Source organism: Mus caroli, unplaced genomic scaffold (assembly GCF_978045245.1).
Source record: "Mus caroli unplaced genomic scaffold, Mus_caroli_1 scaffold_9, whole genome shotgun sequence".
Lineage (NCBI taxonomy): Eukaryota > Metazoa > Chordata > Mammalia > Rodentia > Muridae > Mus > Mus caroli.
In genome coordinates, this window is record NW_028227264.1 from 43,730,465 (window position 1) to 43,747,754 (window position 17,290).

The 17,290-nt window shown below is 42.8% G+C and overlaps 1 protein-coding gene across 2 annotated transcripts in view; it reads left to right on the top strand.

The window, feature by feature from the left end:
* Positions 1–6,758: 6,758 nt before the first annotated feature.
* Positions 6,759–17,290, top strand: part of Popdc1 (popeye domain cAMP effector 1) — a 35,177-nt gene continuing 24,645 nt past the window's right edge. The window contains exons 1-4 of one of the 2 annotated variants that reach the window (XM_021175134.3): positions 6,759–6,882; positions 10,019–10,255; positions 13,805–13,929; positions 16,893–17,080. In XM_021175134.3, the coding sequence (XP_021030793.1) occupies positions 10,030–10,255; positions 13,805–13,929; positions 16,893–17,080 (539 nt within the window). In that variant the 5' untranslated portion in view covers positions 6,759–6,882; positions 10,019–10,029. Of the gene's footprint in view, positions 6,883–9,549; positions 9,645–10,018; positions 10,256–13,804; positions 13,930–16,892; positions 17,081–17,290 lie in introns of those variants that run through there. The other variant, XM_085842804.1, reaches the window with a different exon arrangement.

Below are 17,290 nucleotides of genomic sequence, written 5' to 3' on the forward strand. Positions count from 1 at the left end.
TCCAGGGCTCTGGCACACCAGTCAGTGCTGGATGACAGCAGTATTTCTTGCAGCATTATCCCAACCTTCAATGTGTTGCTTGTGGGTTTTGATTCTAGCCTTACGTCAATTACTTGGCTGGTTATTATCAGGCTTCACATATGCCTCCAAAATCATCTTTTGGGATAATTAATTTGTAAGGCAGGATGGTATTGTACAATAGAAGTCATACGTTTCAAAGTCCTGCCTTCACCACACTCAGATTAAAGTCAGATGTGGCTTCACTTCCAATTAAATACCTAGCAATACCATCAAATTAAGAATTGTTATAACGAATTTCAAAGAACCATTTTCTTACAATGAGCCACTCCTTCCCTTTCTCTTTCTGTTTGCTTTTTGAGACAGGATTTCTCTGCATGGCCCTGGGTGTCCTGAAATTGTTCTTCAGAACAGGCTGGCCTGGGATTCATAGAGATCTGCCTGCTTTTGCCTCCTGAGTTCTGAGACTAAAGGCTTGTGACCACACCGCCCATTCCAACAGCTGAATACCTCAGGTTCCCCACGAACAAGTTGTTGTTATGTTGGGAAAGAATGGTACCCTTAAAAGTGTCCTCGGGGAATAAATTGTTGTTTAATCTCTCTGTTCCAAAATCAGGTACTTGGAATTCATCAGATGGCTTTGGGCAGGGGCTGAGGGAGGTGATGTCTGCAATTCTCTAGGACCCAAAGAGAAAGAAAGCACAGAGGTTGTCCCAGGGTTGTCTAAACTTCTGCACCTGTCCTTCTGGGAGGGTGTGTGTGCTTGAGACTTATAGTAACTTTGTTTGTAAGATCCGACTTGCCCTATTCCCCAGCCTCAGCACCTGGAGTCTTCTTGGAGGGTCAGAACAATTCACAGCCACTTCTCTGATCTTCCTTTTAAAACTTAAGTTTTAAAAAAGAGGTATGCTTGTGTGCCTGATTACTTATGATGAATTCCTTCCTTCCTTCCTTCTAAGATCATTTCCAAAGGGTTAAGAAGCCCTATTCAACACATCTTCAGTTGGTTTTGCTATTATTAATATTTTAAACAAATACCTCACAGCCCTCGCTTCTGTTTTAGAAGAACACTATGTGAGTATAGCCATAAGGACAAACTTGACATTTTGCTTACACTTCTGCCACACACCTGCAAGATGGTGAATTACTGTAACTCAGCTCTGCTAGTTGCTCAGGTTCTAAAATCTGTACTTTTGTATATTTAATGACACCAATATCTAATTTCTGGGTAATCCAGGAAATACCAAAATACTGGAAATTTCAGAATGCACCGAAGTCTTGCAGCTTATAAGAAATCTTGTTTGCCATATCTTGTGTGTGCTACAACCTGCCTGTCTAAGATGGGCACAGAAATGAAAGATGTAATTGTCCAGTAGTTAGTTCACTTGTTCACTGGGAAGTTTAGTTGTCAGACTAGAGAATTCTGACCACTGTGACAGGGTGAGGAGCAGGAGAGGGATTGGATATACTGTTCATCAAACAAAACTAGATGTTAGGTCTTTTGAAAAATAGTCTTTAAAAGTCAAATAACCTAGTTAACCATGAGTTTTACAGATAACTAAAGTTCAAATTTTTAAATTATTTTTCATTATTAAATATAAAACTATTGCTCAAACTCAATTGCTAATTTCAAAGCCCCAGATTTCAATTGCCTTCGTAATTCATCATCTGTTATGATTCTCAGTTGTTTTTCTGTAGAGAGAATACCTTGTGTGTTATATGGAAGCATCACCTGTCAATTAAAAAACCTATGGCCAATAGGATAGGGTAGAAGAGAAGGTGGGCCATCCAAGAGGCAGAAAGAACTCTGGGATAGAGCCAGACTGGGGAGATTTATCCTGGAACGTGTGATAAGACAGATGCATGGTACCTGAGTACAGGAAACCAGCCACGTGGCAGAATGAATATCAGAGAAAATGAGTTATAAGAAGTTATGATATAGTCAGAGAAGAGCCTAGCTATATGCCCAAGGTATTTGTAAATATATTTTGAGCCTGAGTCTTATTTCTGGGAGCATGATAAATATATTTTAGTCTGAGCATGGGGCTGGGAAGAAGAACCAGCCCTCACTTCTCCAGCTTTTTAACTTTTAGTTGTGTACCACTTTTCTTCAGAGGTGACAACTCTTAGCAAAGCTATTGTCGAATGCACCAACTGCAGCACAGCTTTGTAAATGGGGGTTCTCCATGAATTCAGTATTACAAACACTTGGCCATTGTCATGTCCATTTTTAGAGTCTAGGAACTGGATCACAGCAGCACAAACGTTTACACCCTTTGCTTTAAGATCTTATTTCTGTTTTCTAATCACATTAAACAACATCTGTCTGGTGCATATGCTATTTTGTCATCTTGAACAAAGTCACTGAAAGAGTCCATTTAAAAAGCAAAAAGCCTGCCTACGTGAATGGCTAAAATCTAAACAACAGAATGAGAGCAAAGGCTAGCGAAGAGGTGGAGCAACAGAAACATCCATCCCATAGTGGTGCATGCCTTTAATCCCAGCACTTGTGGGGCAGAGGCAGGAGGATCCCTGTGAGTTCAGGGCCAGCATGGTCTACATAGTGAGTTCCAGGACAACCAGGACTACAAAGAGATATTGAGAGATTCTGTTTCAAAGCCACCCCTTGAATAAAAATTACATGTGAATGCTTATCCAGAGCATCAAAAGAGACCACTATGAAAAATTATATGCCAACAAACTAGATAGCATAGAAAAAATAAATTTCTAGAAATCATAACCAACTGAGACTGAAGCAATAGAATCTCTGAACTGAGCAATGTGAGTAAGACAACCACTGAAGAACAACAGCAAACACCCTTCCATTCTCTTGATAAGAACTGAGCACCGGTGCCCTCTCTCCTATCTGATCCATTGGTGCCATTGCTTTGTTTTTGAATAACATTTTCTTTGGCCACTTTGAAGAAAGAAACTTTCCAATACAGAAGAGTGGAAGGGCAGATGACCTCACTTGCGATGTCCACAAAGTCCTTGAGGAATTTATGCCAGTTCCTCTTGAGCGTAGATGAAAAAAGTGTTAATGAAGCCTAGCTCTTGTGCCTTTTCTTGGGCTCTTTTCCTTCAGCTAGTTTGTCTTGTCTAGCATCAATGTGATGGTTTTTGTTTTATTATATTTTATTTTGTTATATTTTGTTAGATGAATAAATGAGTGAATGAATGAATGAATGAATGAATGAAAACCTAGTCACTAGGGTAAAAATTATCAACTGGACTGTTGTTTGTACCTGCTGGGGGAGGGAAAATCAGTTTTCTCCAATGGAGTGACACTGAATATATCAACCACACCAGGGCAGGCCTCATGTTCAGGAGTAGATAACCTATATATAATGGACTTCACATTTTTGTGTGTCTGTATGTGTGTGTGTGCTTTTATTTGGTTATAGTTTGGTGTTTGGTTTTTCTTTTGGGGTAGTGTTTTATTTTTTCTTGGTTTGGTTTCTGTTCTTTAATTAAAAAGAACAGTTTTTTGATGGGTGGAGGGTCTGGAAGGACTTGAAGAGGGTAAGAACATGATCAAAATATATTTAACGTTCAAGGTTATCTTAAGTAATTAAAAATATATAAAAACAAAAATGCCTATACTACCCCAAAGTATAGTATTGGTTTATAGGGATGTATACCAAAATTCTAGTTGAAGTCTTTATAGTAGAGAAAAAACTGAAAATGTTTAGGGAAGCACAAAAATCCCTCAGATAATCGGGAGAAGAACAGAGCGAGAACCATCGTACATGCTGATTTCAAATTATGTTACAAAGCAACAGTAATCAAAATAGTATTTTACTGGCATGAAGTAGACATTGTGATGGTTTGAATATGCTTGGCCCAGGGAGTGGCCCTATTTGGAGGTGTGGCCTTGTTGGAGTAGGTGTGTCACTGTGAGCATGGGCTTTAAGACCCCTGTCCTAGCTGCCTGGAAGCCAGTCTTCTGTTTGTCTTCAGAATAAGATGTAGAATTCTCAGCTCCTCCTGCACCATGCCTGCCTGGATGCTGCCATGCTCCCACCTTGATGATGATGGACTGAATCTCTGAACCTGTAAGCCAGCCACAAGTAAATATTGTCCTGGGGCCATAGTCTGCTAACCACTGTCCTATATATCCAGTAGGCATTATTACGTTTGTGTGCGTATATGTGCACTTGTGTGCATGTGCACACATGACAGTGAAGGCCTGAGGTTGATCTTAGGAAGATTAATTCCTGAGGCTCTTCCATCTTACTTTTTGAGGCAGGGTCTCTCAATCAAACCTCAGAGCTCCAAGCTAAAGTGAAGGCTCTGCAGTTAAGAGTGTTTGCTGTTTTCAAAGAGGACCCATGTTTGGTTCTCAGAACTACGAGGCAGCTTACAACTCCTTTTGATTCCAGTTCTAGCTGTGGTGGCTTGAATATGCTGGACCCATGGAAAGTGGCATTATTAGGAGGTGTGGCCTTGTTGGAACAAGTGTGGCCTTGCTGGGGTAAGTGTGTCACTGTGTAGGTAGGCTTTGAGAACTCTGATGCTCAGGTTCTGCCCAGTGCAGAAGGGAGTTTCCTGCTGCTGCTTGTGGATCAAGGCATAGAACTCTCAGCTCTTCCAGCACCATGTCTGCCTGCATGCTACCATGCTTCCCACCGTAATGATGATGAACTGAACCTCCGAAACTGTAAGCCAGCCCCAATTAAATGTTTGCCTTTATAAGAGTTGCTTTAGTCATGGTGTCTCTTCATAACAATGAAACCCTAACGAAGACACCAGGGGATCTGATACCCACTAGTCTCCGAGGGTTCCTGTAATGATTTGTATAGACTAAAGCAAACATATACACATGCACAAATAAAAATAATAAATAAATGTTTTAAAATTAGAGGGTAAAACCCAGAGCTTCCCCATACGGCTAGCCTTACTGGATGGCTTGCTCTGGGGAATCCCTATCTCTGCTTTCTTGATGATGGACTTGGGGGGGGGGCATCCTCCCAGGATTAAGGGATCAGAACTTTAATCCTCTTGCTTGTACAGCAAGCATTTTAATGGCCAAACCTTCATTTCTCAAGTTCTATGAATTATTTTAGTAGCAATCTAGAACAAGAGTGTTCTAAAATTTACTCACTGTTCTGTGGTTAGAATATAGGCTAATTCCAGATCTCATATAATGAGCCATCCGCCAATGAACAAGCAGCCACACAGGGAAACCTTTTATTTACAGCGATCCACACCCATACCTCGAATGTATTTAATTGTGGGAGCCAAAATGGCAGACAGAACATCTAGAAATTAACACACTGAATAGTTAGCGATAAGACACCCAGAATCTGCATTAACACCATTCTAAAACTTTTGTGGGTATGATGAAATTCAGCTCTCAACACAACCCTAAGGGACTGGAGACATGGCTCAGTTAGTAAAGTTCTTGCTGCACAAGAACAGACGTTTGATCCCCCAAATCCATGTTAAAAAGTCGGATGTGGAGGTTCAGTTTGTAATCCCAAACTGGGGAGGGTGTGACAGGCAGGTTCCTTGAGGCTTGCTGGTCTGCTAGACTAGCCTAACGGGGGAACTTTCAGGCTAATGAGAGACTCACAAGACAAGGCTGATGGTCCCTCCGCATGCCCTGGGACATACACTCATGAAGAGAGGAAGAGGGGGAAAGAGGAGAGAGTGGGGAGAGCATGGGCATGAAGGTGAGATGTGGGGGGGGAGATTTGAGAGCAGGCTCTCTTGAGATGGAGGAAAGAGGAAAACCTCCGCTGCAATCTCGCGCGCCTTCCACCTTCTTTGAGACTTATTATTCCTGCCCTGCCACTGAAGTTCCCAGGGACTCTCCCCTGTCCCCATGGATACACTGGGGTAACAGGTTTTAGGCTGTTGCATCCTGCGTTGCGGAACTGAAAACTCGGGCTTCTCGCTGGTAAGCACTTTACTACTGAGCCAACTCCTCTTTAAAGATTTTAAAGGTAAAATAATGCTGGGACCAAGCCAAGCCATCAACACAGGGGCCTGTGGGGAATGTCCCAGAGCCAACTGGAGCAGACAGATTGAAACTTGGTCTATACTACTTGGCTCTGGAACAGCAGGTATGCTCTCTACTAGGCAGACTGGACCAATGTGCACCTCAGGGGTACTCTACGCATCCTGACATAGCAGGGGTCTGTTTTGATCTTTGATCCCACAGGACCGCGTTCTCTGTCACACAGAGGACACTTGGTGGTTAATGGATGTCCATTTAACCTTTCTATTTGTCCTATAAACTTCATCCCACCGACTTTTCATTACTGTGATCTTTCTTGCATTTCTTACCTGGTCCGGTATACCGTGTCCAGTATAAATACTGATTGGACCATATGTCCATATCCTTTTTTTTTTTTTTTTTTTTTTTCCAATTTCTGGTCCTAAATGTAAGCATTCAACCTCGCTCCTTTGAAATCCAGACCGCTAGCTTGTAGGTGGGATCTGGCTGGGCTATCAGGTGTCGCGGAGCAACAGTGCCCTCCGAGCCTCGGGCAGCTCTCCGAGGGGTCTGTCCTCACTCCCCTGCCCTTTCCAGCGGGGGACGACCCGCGTCCGCGCGTGTCCCCACTCATGCCCAAACAAGGAAGCGCGGGAACCGGGCGCGCGCGCGCGGTGGGCCAGGCAGCGGGTCTGCGGGGAGCGGGGCTCCGCCCGCGGGGGCGACCTCGGGCGGCGCGTGCGCCGTGCGCCCCAGCCGGCCGCCGGGATGCCTATTTTAGTCAAAGCCTCCGCGAACCGGGAGCAAGCCGGGGCCGCGCTGCCTGGGGACCCGCCGGGAGCCCGTCCAGCCACCGCCGCTCGCCGCCGCCACCGTCGCAAACTTTGCGCGAGCCGCCGCCGCCAAGCCCCGGGACGCGCAAGGTAAGGAGCCGGAGCGCGCGATCACGCGGGAAAGTTGGGCACGGAGTGGCCGAGCAACTTGCGATGCACCCGCGCCCCGCGCCGTCCTTGCAGCCGCCCTTCCCCTGCCCGGGCCCCGGTCCCTCGGCGGGACAGCGCGGGGCCGCGGAGCTGTGGACGCTGACACTGCTGTGAGAGCAGGGCGAGCGGGTCCCGGGTGGGGGAGCAGTGGGAGCCACCGGTCCTCGCCACCCGTTCGCGTCCTAGAGAAACGAGTGGCTGCCAGACGGATCCCACAAAACCGTCGCCCCGAGCCGCCCGGAGGTGCGCGGAGAGTCCGGGAAAATATCAGTGAATTGCGCGTCTCCTCGAAAGGTTTTTGCTCATCGCTGTTCATCTTTTTTTGTTTGTTTGTTTGTTAATTTGGTCAAGGTTTAATGTGCTAGCTTGCTTCCTCGGTCAGGTATGTAGACCTGCAGATGCCTATTTGAAAACCAGTAGATGGGCACGCTTTTACTACAGTGAGTAATTTGGGGAATTAGACGTGGAGGATCTGATGAGAAAGATGACGTTCTGATTTTGACAGTTTACGAATTCATCCAGTAATCTAGCCTTCTTCATTAGATCCACCATTCATTATTCGTAAAAGGGCAGTTCAGTGTAGGCCACTTAAACCTATTAAGTAGTGATTAAGCAGGCCGTTAGATTAAGTCATTGGATATTGAAAAAAAATTGAACTGATTTATGACAGGTAAGAAGCATTTCACAGCAATATATGTAGCTATATATCTACAGCTGCATATAACATTTGCGTGCCTTTAGTAAGTGTAGCGTAACAAAGTATGCTCTACAATATGCCTGCATTTAAACCTGGCCATTAGGGCCGGTGAAAGAGCTCAGGCCGTGAAGGTACATGCCAGCACGCCTGTGGAAGTGGAAGGGGAGGGTCTCCAGCAAGCTGTCCTCTGACTTATGCACCCGTACACCACTGTAGAAATAAACACATGTAATGCATCTTAATAGCTATTAATATTTTCTGGTTTTGAGGAAAAATAATAGTTTTCTTGCCAATTTCCTCTGACCAGAAATGTAAGCTTTTAATGCCACGTCTAAAACCTAAAAGTGAACTATAGCAGATTAGGAGGTAGCAGAGGGGAAATATGAAGGGGTGTTTGTGTCGATTAATTTATTACCAAAATCTGCTTTAGAACATCACAACCCGACTGAGTTTTTTGGGTTTTTAGGGTTTCTCTGTGTAGCCCTGACTCTCTCTGTAGACCAGGCTGGCCTCAAAACTCAGAAATATGTCTGCCTCTGCCTCTGCCTCCCAAGTGCTGGGATTAAAGGCATGCGCCACCACTGCCCAGTTCCGACTGAGTTTTTAAGACCCTGTAGTACAGCTGTCTCTAGTCCAAGGGGCAGGGATGGGGTTGGGGTTGGGGTTGAGGCGCAGATTAAGGAGAGAGGCAACATTGGATGGCTTGTGGTATAGAAGCTGATCCAGTGCAGGAAAGTATGATTGAAAAATGGTTTTTACATATGTGTTATGTTTCAGTCTTATCTCCTTAGGCTCTTTCTCAGTGATATTATCTATAGGACCTTGGGAGTGTACGGATTATCCCTGCCTCCCACAGGACATTGGGTAGCCATGGCAACAGGAGGCAGGCACAACACTCACACTCATTTTAGGGTTCTTGGAACCAGCCCATCGTGATAAGCTTGTATTTTTATTAAGATGTCTGGAAGGTAGTTGGACTCTTATTTTTTTCTTTTTGTAGAAAATCAGTATTTAAGTCAACTGTTATTATTTGTGAACTGTTGAGGGCGGGTGTGTGTTTCAGTGGTGGAATGTTCCCTTGTCCCCTTTAAAGCCCTGTGTGTGTGTGAGTGTGTGATCAGCACCACAGAACAAATGTCACTCACTTCATAACTCACAAGTGTGCTTGTCATCTTAAGATATACAGAATTCATCCACATATACTTGTGTCATGTCCTTTCAGGATGTTCACACCTATGATTATACCACTTAAAACCTGTATTATGTTAAGATGTGAATTTCTTTATTTCAAAGATGTATATATTTTTCTAAATTAAATTTAAAGGTGTTTTGGTTCTTCGTTTGACAGTAAATTATGAAATAGATTAGCTCATCTCTTCTGTAAACCCTCGTAGTTTTGTCAAGGACCAGATTTGTATAATTAATAATACAAGACCAAGCAGAGACCAAGAATGGACAGGGTGGAGTGTTACTTTGTGTTACATTTTATACAAATCTGTGTAAAATGTATATTGTTTGAAATGCACTTGCTATGGAGCTTAATATTTTAATATCCAAGTGTATATTCATGAACCTTCCTACATATAAATTGTATATTTGCTATTTTTTTAATTTGTGAAATGCCACCAACTAGAATTATTTGAGGAATTAAAGTAGAGGCCTATGTTGGAGAATAAAAGAAAATATTTATAAAGGAACTATTTACGTTTTCTCTGTGCATGTATGTATATATACTAGTTCTGTATATGATTATGTATTACGTGCACATATTATGGTAGGCGTGTGGCAATGAGTTAACATTGGCACAAAATAGAACCCTCTACATATTTTAACCTTTTAAGTAATTAATATGAGGGAGTTCCTTTTTAAAGGACTCAGGAAACAAGTTTTTTTTTACAGTTTTTTCCTGTGCCTAGCTTGGTCTTCAGTATGAATAGTTTGAAGACTCTACTACACTGTGGTGAATGCTGTGACCTACAGTGTCGGTGATTCTCCCCCTCTACAAGTAGGTGTTTCTCTTCTAAACATGTGTGTGTGTGTGTGTGTGTGTGTGTGTGTGTGTGTGTGTGTTTCCAGAGAGATTTAACTGAAGATGAAAGACTCCCTGAATGTAAGCAACTTTACGTGGTCGGAATCGTCGTGAACTCTCTGAGATGGTTCATTTCATCATGAGGCAAATGGGGGATCATTATGACTGATAGGGAAAAGACATACCTACTTTGCGACAGAACTGGCGTTTGAACCTATGTACGTGATTAAGTACCAGAAAACTCTGTCTACCAACATGTAATTCATAAAAATAATTTTGGCATATTACCTGTCACAGGCCGTGAACGTTGAAGTTCCCATATATGACTGTCTGTGTGTTTGTCTTTATAGGACTTTTCAACATGAATTCCACGGAGTCCATCCCACTGGCACAGTCAACGGTAGCAGGTTTTACATCTGAGTTAGAAAGTCTCACACCCGTGCCTTCTAATGAGACCACTTGTGAGAACTGGCGAGAGATTCACCATCTGGTTTTTCATGTAGCCAACGTTTGCTTTGCAGTTGGTTTGCTAATTCCCACCACTCTTCACCTCCATATGATACTGCTCAGAGTGATGTTATCTATAGGTGAGGCTTCCTATAGAACAGCGTGTGTGCAACTGGCATCAGATATATCTTGCATTGGGAGCTTAGAGCATCTTTGTCAGGCGTATAGCATGCAAGAAATTCGAGTCTTTGTTATCTGGTCCACAGTCTGTCCACTAACTTAGAACGTAGATCTCTGCACAGTCAGTGCCTCCCTTCCTTAATGTGTATAAGCTATGTACGCTTTCCTATACTGTTCAGGTTCTATGCGTCAGAAAATTCATTCATGCGCAAGTATGTACTACATGTTGGAACCAGAGTATGTGATTCCAGCCCCAATTCTGCTGCTTGCTAGCAGTGTAACTTGAGCCAATGATTTAAACTTTCAGTTGCATCAAAGAAGAGTGAAAATCAAGCCACCTTCTAGGGTTATTGTGAGAATTAAGTAGATAGTAAGATAGTGCCTGACTCACAGTAAGCAGTGTTGTCTTAACCATTATGACTTGAAAAGACTACTCAGCAATAAAAGCAATTCCCATATACAACAATTCAAGTGTAACATTTACATAACATGTAAATAATATGAATATATTGGCCCTGTTTGAAAATGTTAAGCTTTTTCACATTAAAATATTAAACAACAGAATCTACTGTTTTATCCAGTGATTATTAACAAATTCTTCATAGGATTTCTCTCCCCAGTTCTCTATTTATGTAGGTGCATTTTTTGATACTTGTAAAACATCCGACAAAGGCTGAGGCTGAAGGTGGTCTCCTTCCTTGTAAAAACAGACAGCCTGTCACAGTATAGGTGTCAGAAGTGCACTGCAGTTCTATACCTAGGGCTTAGAGCGAACAGCAGTGACAGGCTCCGTGGTATTGCAAGGTCCTCTATGGCAGTGCTGCTGGCTTTGGAGAGATGGCCAGGGTTTCTCTTAAATGTGAACCCGGGGTAAACTGGAGAAGGAAGGGCACAGAAGAGAAGAAACTGTAGCATAGTGCCAAGGAAGACTGGGCTTTTGTGCTTGAAATATATAAAAACTGGCTAGAAAAGACTGAAAGGGGAGCTAGGAACGGCTGTCAGGATTCTGTTTGACTTCCACGTAGTTAACCATTGCAGGAGCGTGTAATTGGCTAGAGGAAAACCCTTAATCCAAGCTTTAAGTATTAAGTCATAAGTTCTGGAGATAAAGTGTGCCAGAAAGCATCTATTTAGCTTGATAATTCATCCATAAACAAGGAAACTGACACCCAGGAAGTAAAGGGATCAGATTTATTCAGATGTTCCACTCAAGTCCAGCATTGCACATAGCTAACTTTTAATGTGAAGAATTCGCTTTCCTGTGAATCTGAATCTATAAGTATCTTAGTGGTCATTTTTAACTAAAAATATAAGCATCAGAAAAGATACTTATACAGAGCAAGAGAATTGACGAGAAAGGTACCGAAAGAGGCCAGTTGACGAACGGACTACCAAGTGAAAGTTCAGGTCACTATAAAGTTTCCGTGAGATATCTGCGCTTGGGCTGGGGCTGCCGCTCATTGGCACAGTACTTACCTATGCTACATGAAGCCCTACGCATATTAGAGCAGGCCAGCACTCAAGAGACAGGACCAGAAGTTCAGTGGTAACCTCAGCCACGCCGAGGGCTCAAGGTTAGCCTAGACTTAAGGTTAGCAACACAAGACCTTGCCTCAAAACTCCAAAGTAAATAGAATATTTGAGTTCACCACTAATCATGAAAATACAAAGTGAAATATAGGGCCTAATTCCTTATCAAATAATGAGGTTTAAAAAAATTAAAGTGATATCGAATCTCACTTTATAGACCGGGTTGGCTTCAACAACAAAAGATCCACCTGCCTCTGCGTTCCAAGTGCTGGGATTAAAGGTGTGTGCCGCTGTTCCTGGATGGGAGTTTCGAACTTTATAATACTGACAATTGAGTACTGGTGTTCCCTACTACTCGTTTTGTACGTTTGTAGAAACCTTTTGGAAAACATTTCTTCAGTGTTGCCTGAAGCTGTGATAGTCCTTCCCTTGCTTTGCCGTAAGCTTCAGTTAAGTAAACAATCATCACTGGAGAAATATTTTTATATAATGTTGCTTTTGATACCCCCAATTATACCTTCATATAGGCGTACACCATCATACAGGCAATTCACCAGTATGGTTGTAATCCCAGTGAATATGAGGCTGAGGCAAAAAGCTTTGCAGTTAAGGGGAGCCTGGTCTACAAAGGGAGACACTGTCTCAGAAAACTACAAATTCTAGGGCTAGGGGTGTAACCCAGCTGACAGTGCTGTCTGCAGTTCCTGCACTTGGAGAGCCTGCAGAATGCAATACAATGAGATAACAATGAGAACCAAAGTAACTGTGTGTGTGTGTTTGTGTGTGTGTATGTGTGTGTGTTGTGTGCTGAGCTGTGTGTGTGTGGTAAGTATATGTGTGTATATATGCTGTGTTTTATAGGTGTGTGTGCTGTGTATGTATGTGTCTCTGTGTATGCTAAGCTGTGTATGTGGTGAGTATATGTGTATATGTATGTTGTGCTTTATGTGTGTGTGCTATGTTGTATGTGTGTATGTGTGGTATGTACGTGTATGTATGCTGTGTTTTATGTGTGTTGTGTGTGTGGTATGTATGTATGTGTCTCTGTGTGTGTGTGTGTTGTGTGCGATGCTGTGTGTGTATATGTGTGGTATGTATATGTGTGGTATGTATATGTGTGCATGTATGTTGTGTTTTACATGTGTGTGTATGTTGTATAGGATGTATATGTGGGAGATGTATGTGCTGCATTTTGTACATGTGTTGGGTGTACTGTGTTGTATGTATGTATGTATGCTGTGTTGTATGTATGTGTATGTGGGATGTTATGTGGGAGATGTGTATGTATGTGTGTGCTACATTTTGTATGTGTGTTTGCTGTATCATGTTGTATGTATGTGTGTGTATGCTGTGTTGTGTATATGTGGTGTGTGTGTCTTGTTTGTGTGTGTTGTATGGGAGGGTGTTGTGTGGTGTGTGCGGTTTGTAGGTTTCTACAAACTTACAAAACGAGTAGTAGGGAACACCCGTACTGAATTGTCAGTATTATAAAGTTTGAAACTCCCATCCAGGAACGGTGGCACACACCTTTAATCCCAGCACTTGGAACTCAGAGGCAGGTAGATCTTTTGATGTTGAAGCCAACCCGGTCTATAAATCTTATTCACATTCCTTTAGTCCCAGCAATCAGGATGCAGAGGCAGGTTAATTTCTGTGAGTTCAAAGTCACACACATACATACACATCCCCCACATAACATAGCCTGGTCTACACAGCCAGTTTCAGGACAGACAGAACTACATAGTGAGACCGTGTCTTGGAAAACAAACAAACAAACAAACAAACAACACATTGTTTCTATAGAAATAGCAAAACATGTATTTTGGTTTGAGATGATTTTAGTAATAAACTCCAATGAAAATGTGGTATTCAGCTGAAGTATTTGTAGACCATGTTTGGTTTCTAGACAGAGGAGGATTATATTACGCTGTTTGCTGAGTCTGTTGTGAGTCTCTAATACGTTGGCGGTTTCTCCACAGGATGCACCCTTTATGTAGTCTGGGCCACTCTCTACCGCTGTGCCTTGGATATGATGATCTGGAACTCAGTGTTCTTGGGTATCAATATTTTGCATCTTTCATATCTTTTGTACAAGAAAAGACCGGTAATTACTAAATTTTTTTAAATTAGAAAGTGACTTTAAATATGAAAGCTTTTTAAAATTACTTCATTCAGACTTGCATGTGAGCACCTGACAGCCTTGGTCCCTCTTGACTCCTCGGAATATTGAGCTTTCTGGGTAAATGCCTGAGAGAAAAACATTTGAAATCTGTGAAATTCATCTAACAAATGAATTTTCAAAACTTTGACTCACTGGAGCATGAAAGACATGACTAATGCTGCCTTTTTTTAGACCTATTATGTGACTATTTCCTGGTCTGGTGATACTCAGATATCACTTGGGAATATCTTTGCTTAATTATAAAATTACTGATAGGCAGCTTCCATTTCATACTAATGATTTGCAAATGGCTCATTCTCTTTTCTTAATATAATGCTTATTATCTTTCTTGAGCCTAAACTACTTACATGAAGAGATCAGTTCTTTTGGTGGCTTTTACCAGAATGTCCAAACTTAACTATTTATTTGGGACCCTGGGTTCTCTGACTATATTTTCTTAGTAACAGAGTAAGTTCTGAGTGCAGCAGCCCACCCTCATGATCCCAGTACTCCCTGGAACAGGTGCAGGTCTGTGATCCCAGCATTCCCTGGGGCAGATGGAGGTCAAGGCCAGCCTAGTGAGTTTGAAGTCAGCTTGGAGCTGTGATGGGGTCCATTTTTAAATTTAAAAAAAAGGAAGAAAGGAAGGAAGGAAGGAAGGGAGGGAGGGAGGGAGGGAGGGAGGGAGGGAGGGAGGGAGGGAAGAAGGAAGAAAGAAAGGAAGGAAGAAAGGAAGGAAGAGAGAGAAAGAAAGAAGGAAAAGAAAATGACAACGAAAACAAACAAACAAGCAAAATACCAAACCTACAACAACATAACTCCCCAAAGCATAAACCTAGAAACACAGTAGGAAGCAGTTGGGTTCCTAGAAATTGAGCCCTCCATGCTCACCGACTGTCCTAAGCACAAGCATTCGGTGACCTAAGACAGTAATACTCCTCCTAGCTCTATGTTTAATGTAGGAAACTATTAGAAACTAGGGATTTCACACAGAAACACAGATGCTATGCATTGTGGACACCCCACTATTGTGTAGCTTTTCACACAGCAGCTCAGTTGGGCTGCTTTCCCGTATTGGTTAGGGTTTTTTTTTTTTTTTCTGGGTTAGGCTGTGTAACAGATGATAAGTGTAACAGATGTAAAGATAGCCATGATACCAGGACTTCTCACCCTCCTTATCTGTGGACTGGGATCACTGGTTCTAGCCCACCATCTTACTCATTTCAGGGTCTCTGCATTCTCACAGCAGAGGGGGCGTTACAGGGGTCAGAAAAACACCCGATGACTCTTAACACATGTGCTCAAGGAACTGGAAGGTTAAGAGCGCTAGCTGCTTTTGTAGAGGTTCTGGGTTTAGTTCCCAGTACCACATGAGAGTCCCCATCCATCCTTTACTCCAGATCCAGGAGATGCAGTGCCCTCTTTTGGCCTCTATAGGTACTGCATGCACATAATGCTGATCAAATACCCATATGCATACAATTTAAAAATAAACTTAAAAAAAAAAAAACTGCTCAGAAGGAATGTGTCACTTCTGCTCATATTTCATTGGCCAAAGCCAATGACATGCCCAAGCCTGCTAGAGTTGGAGGTAAGGCTGACTCATTCTTCTACGGGGCAGCAAACAACTGGGAACAATAGTGTGATCTTGCACATTAGCTGTGGTAGCCCTGTGTGCACTGGAGGTGCCCAGAGAAACCTTTGACAAACTGATGCTTTCAGAGAAGAGAATTCAGACCACCTCACGAAGAAACTGAGTCTTGATCTGAGGTGTAAGGAAGGGCAGGACAAGGATGTGTGCTACTAGCCTGTAACAGGTCTTATGCTCGTCACCAGTCTGCAGTGCTTACTGCCGGGATTGGAGCACCAGGAAGAGCATGCTGCAGCTGGGCTCTTGAGTTTTTTGTTGTTGTTTTTTTCAAAGACTATTACTTCAACCAACCAACCAACCAACCAATCAGTAAATAAATAAATACATACATACATAAATACATAAATAAATATTCTTCAGAGCAAATGAGTGAAGTGAAGCAGTGGGGCAGAGTAGAGTGACTCAGGCAGAAGCAGCTCCCAGTTGTTTGCTGTCCCGTAAGAGAATTCTGTGCTCTGTGTATGTAGATTTCACCATGTGTCTATCAGGCCGTTCCCGGGGTCAGAGTTCATCCACAGTGCAGTACAATTTCCCCTGCACCCAATTACCGTGACTTCCAGACACTGCTGTATGCAGACACGTGGCAGGCTCTGGGCCTGAGAAAATGTGACAAAAGATCATTAAGACAGTGCACTGCTCTGCTCATCTGGTAGCCAGCCTTACTCTTCAGTGGGATCTCGGTTCTATGGAGTTTAGACTAGGATGAACCACCATGCCCAAGCTCTCCATCCTTCCCTTTTACTTTGCTTATGAAAATGTAAATGTGAAGTGGTGAGTGTTGGCTTCACTGCCTTGAGGCATTAAATAATGACACGGAGATTAAAAAATGCTCAATGCATCATTTTGTAAATTTGATTTTACATCTATTCTTACTTTCTCACTATCATAAGCTAAGGTTGTTTTGTCCTTTGAAACAAACATTGTGTTACGTATGTACTACTGATAAGTGAGGTAGGAAGGTGCGTGATTTGACAAAACCCAAACACTCAAGCAGTTGCTTCGTAGTCAGTATAAAGAGGTGTGACTAATCTTAGGCCCCACCATGCACTTCAAATAGACTCTGAGCTTCACGGTTCCTTTTTAGAGTGTAAATGTACATTGATACTAACCCTCTAAGACCCCCCCCCCCGAGCACATACAGCGAGCCACTGGTGTGTATCACAGGTTTGGTTATGTTTTAAATCCATATTGTGCCCTCAAGAGTCAGGGTCTGGGGAACGCTTTGGTGCAGGATTTTGGCGTTGCTGTCTTTCAGGTCAAAATTGAAAAGGAGCTGGGTGGTGTCTATCACCGGTTGTTTGAACCACTCCGAGTCCCTCCGGATTTGTTTAGAAGGTTAACCGGACAGTTTTGTATGATCCAGACCTTGAAAAGGGGCCAGGTTTATGCCACAGAGGACAAAACCTCAGTTGATGATCGTCTTAGTATTCTCCTAAAAGGAAGGTGAGTGTGTGTGGAAGTGGGAATTCCTGGGTTGACTTCCATCTTTCATAGCCTCTGGGAAGGAAGTGTTGCCAGGTATTGGAAGAAGCAAAGATTGTTGGTGAAGGCCACTTTTGCAACTTAAATTTGGGTTGTAGTGGAGCACTGTGCCAACAGCAGGCAGACACCAGGGCCCCAAATCTTACTGAGACCAAAGGTTTGTACAGTGAG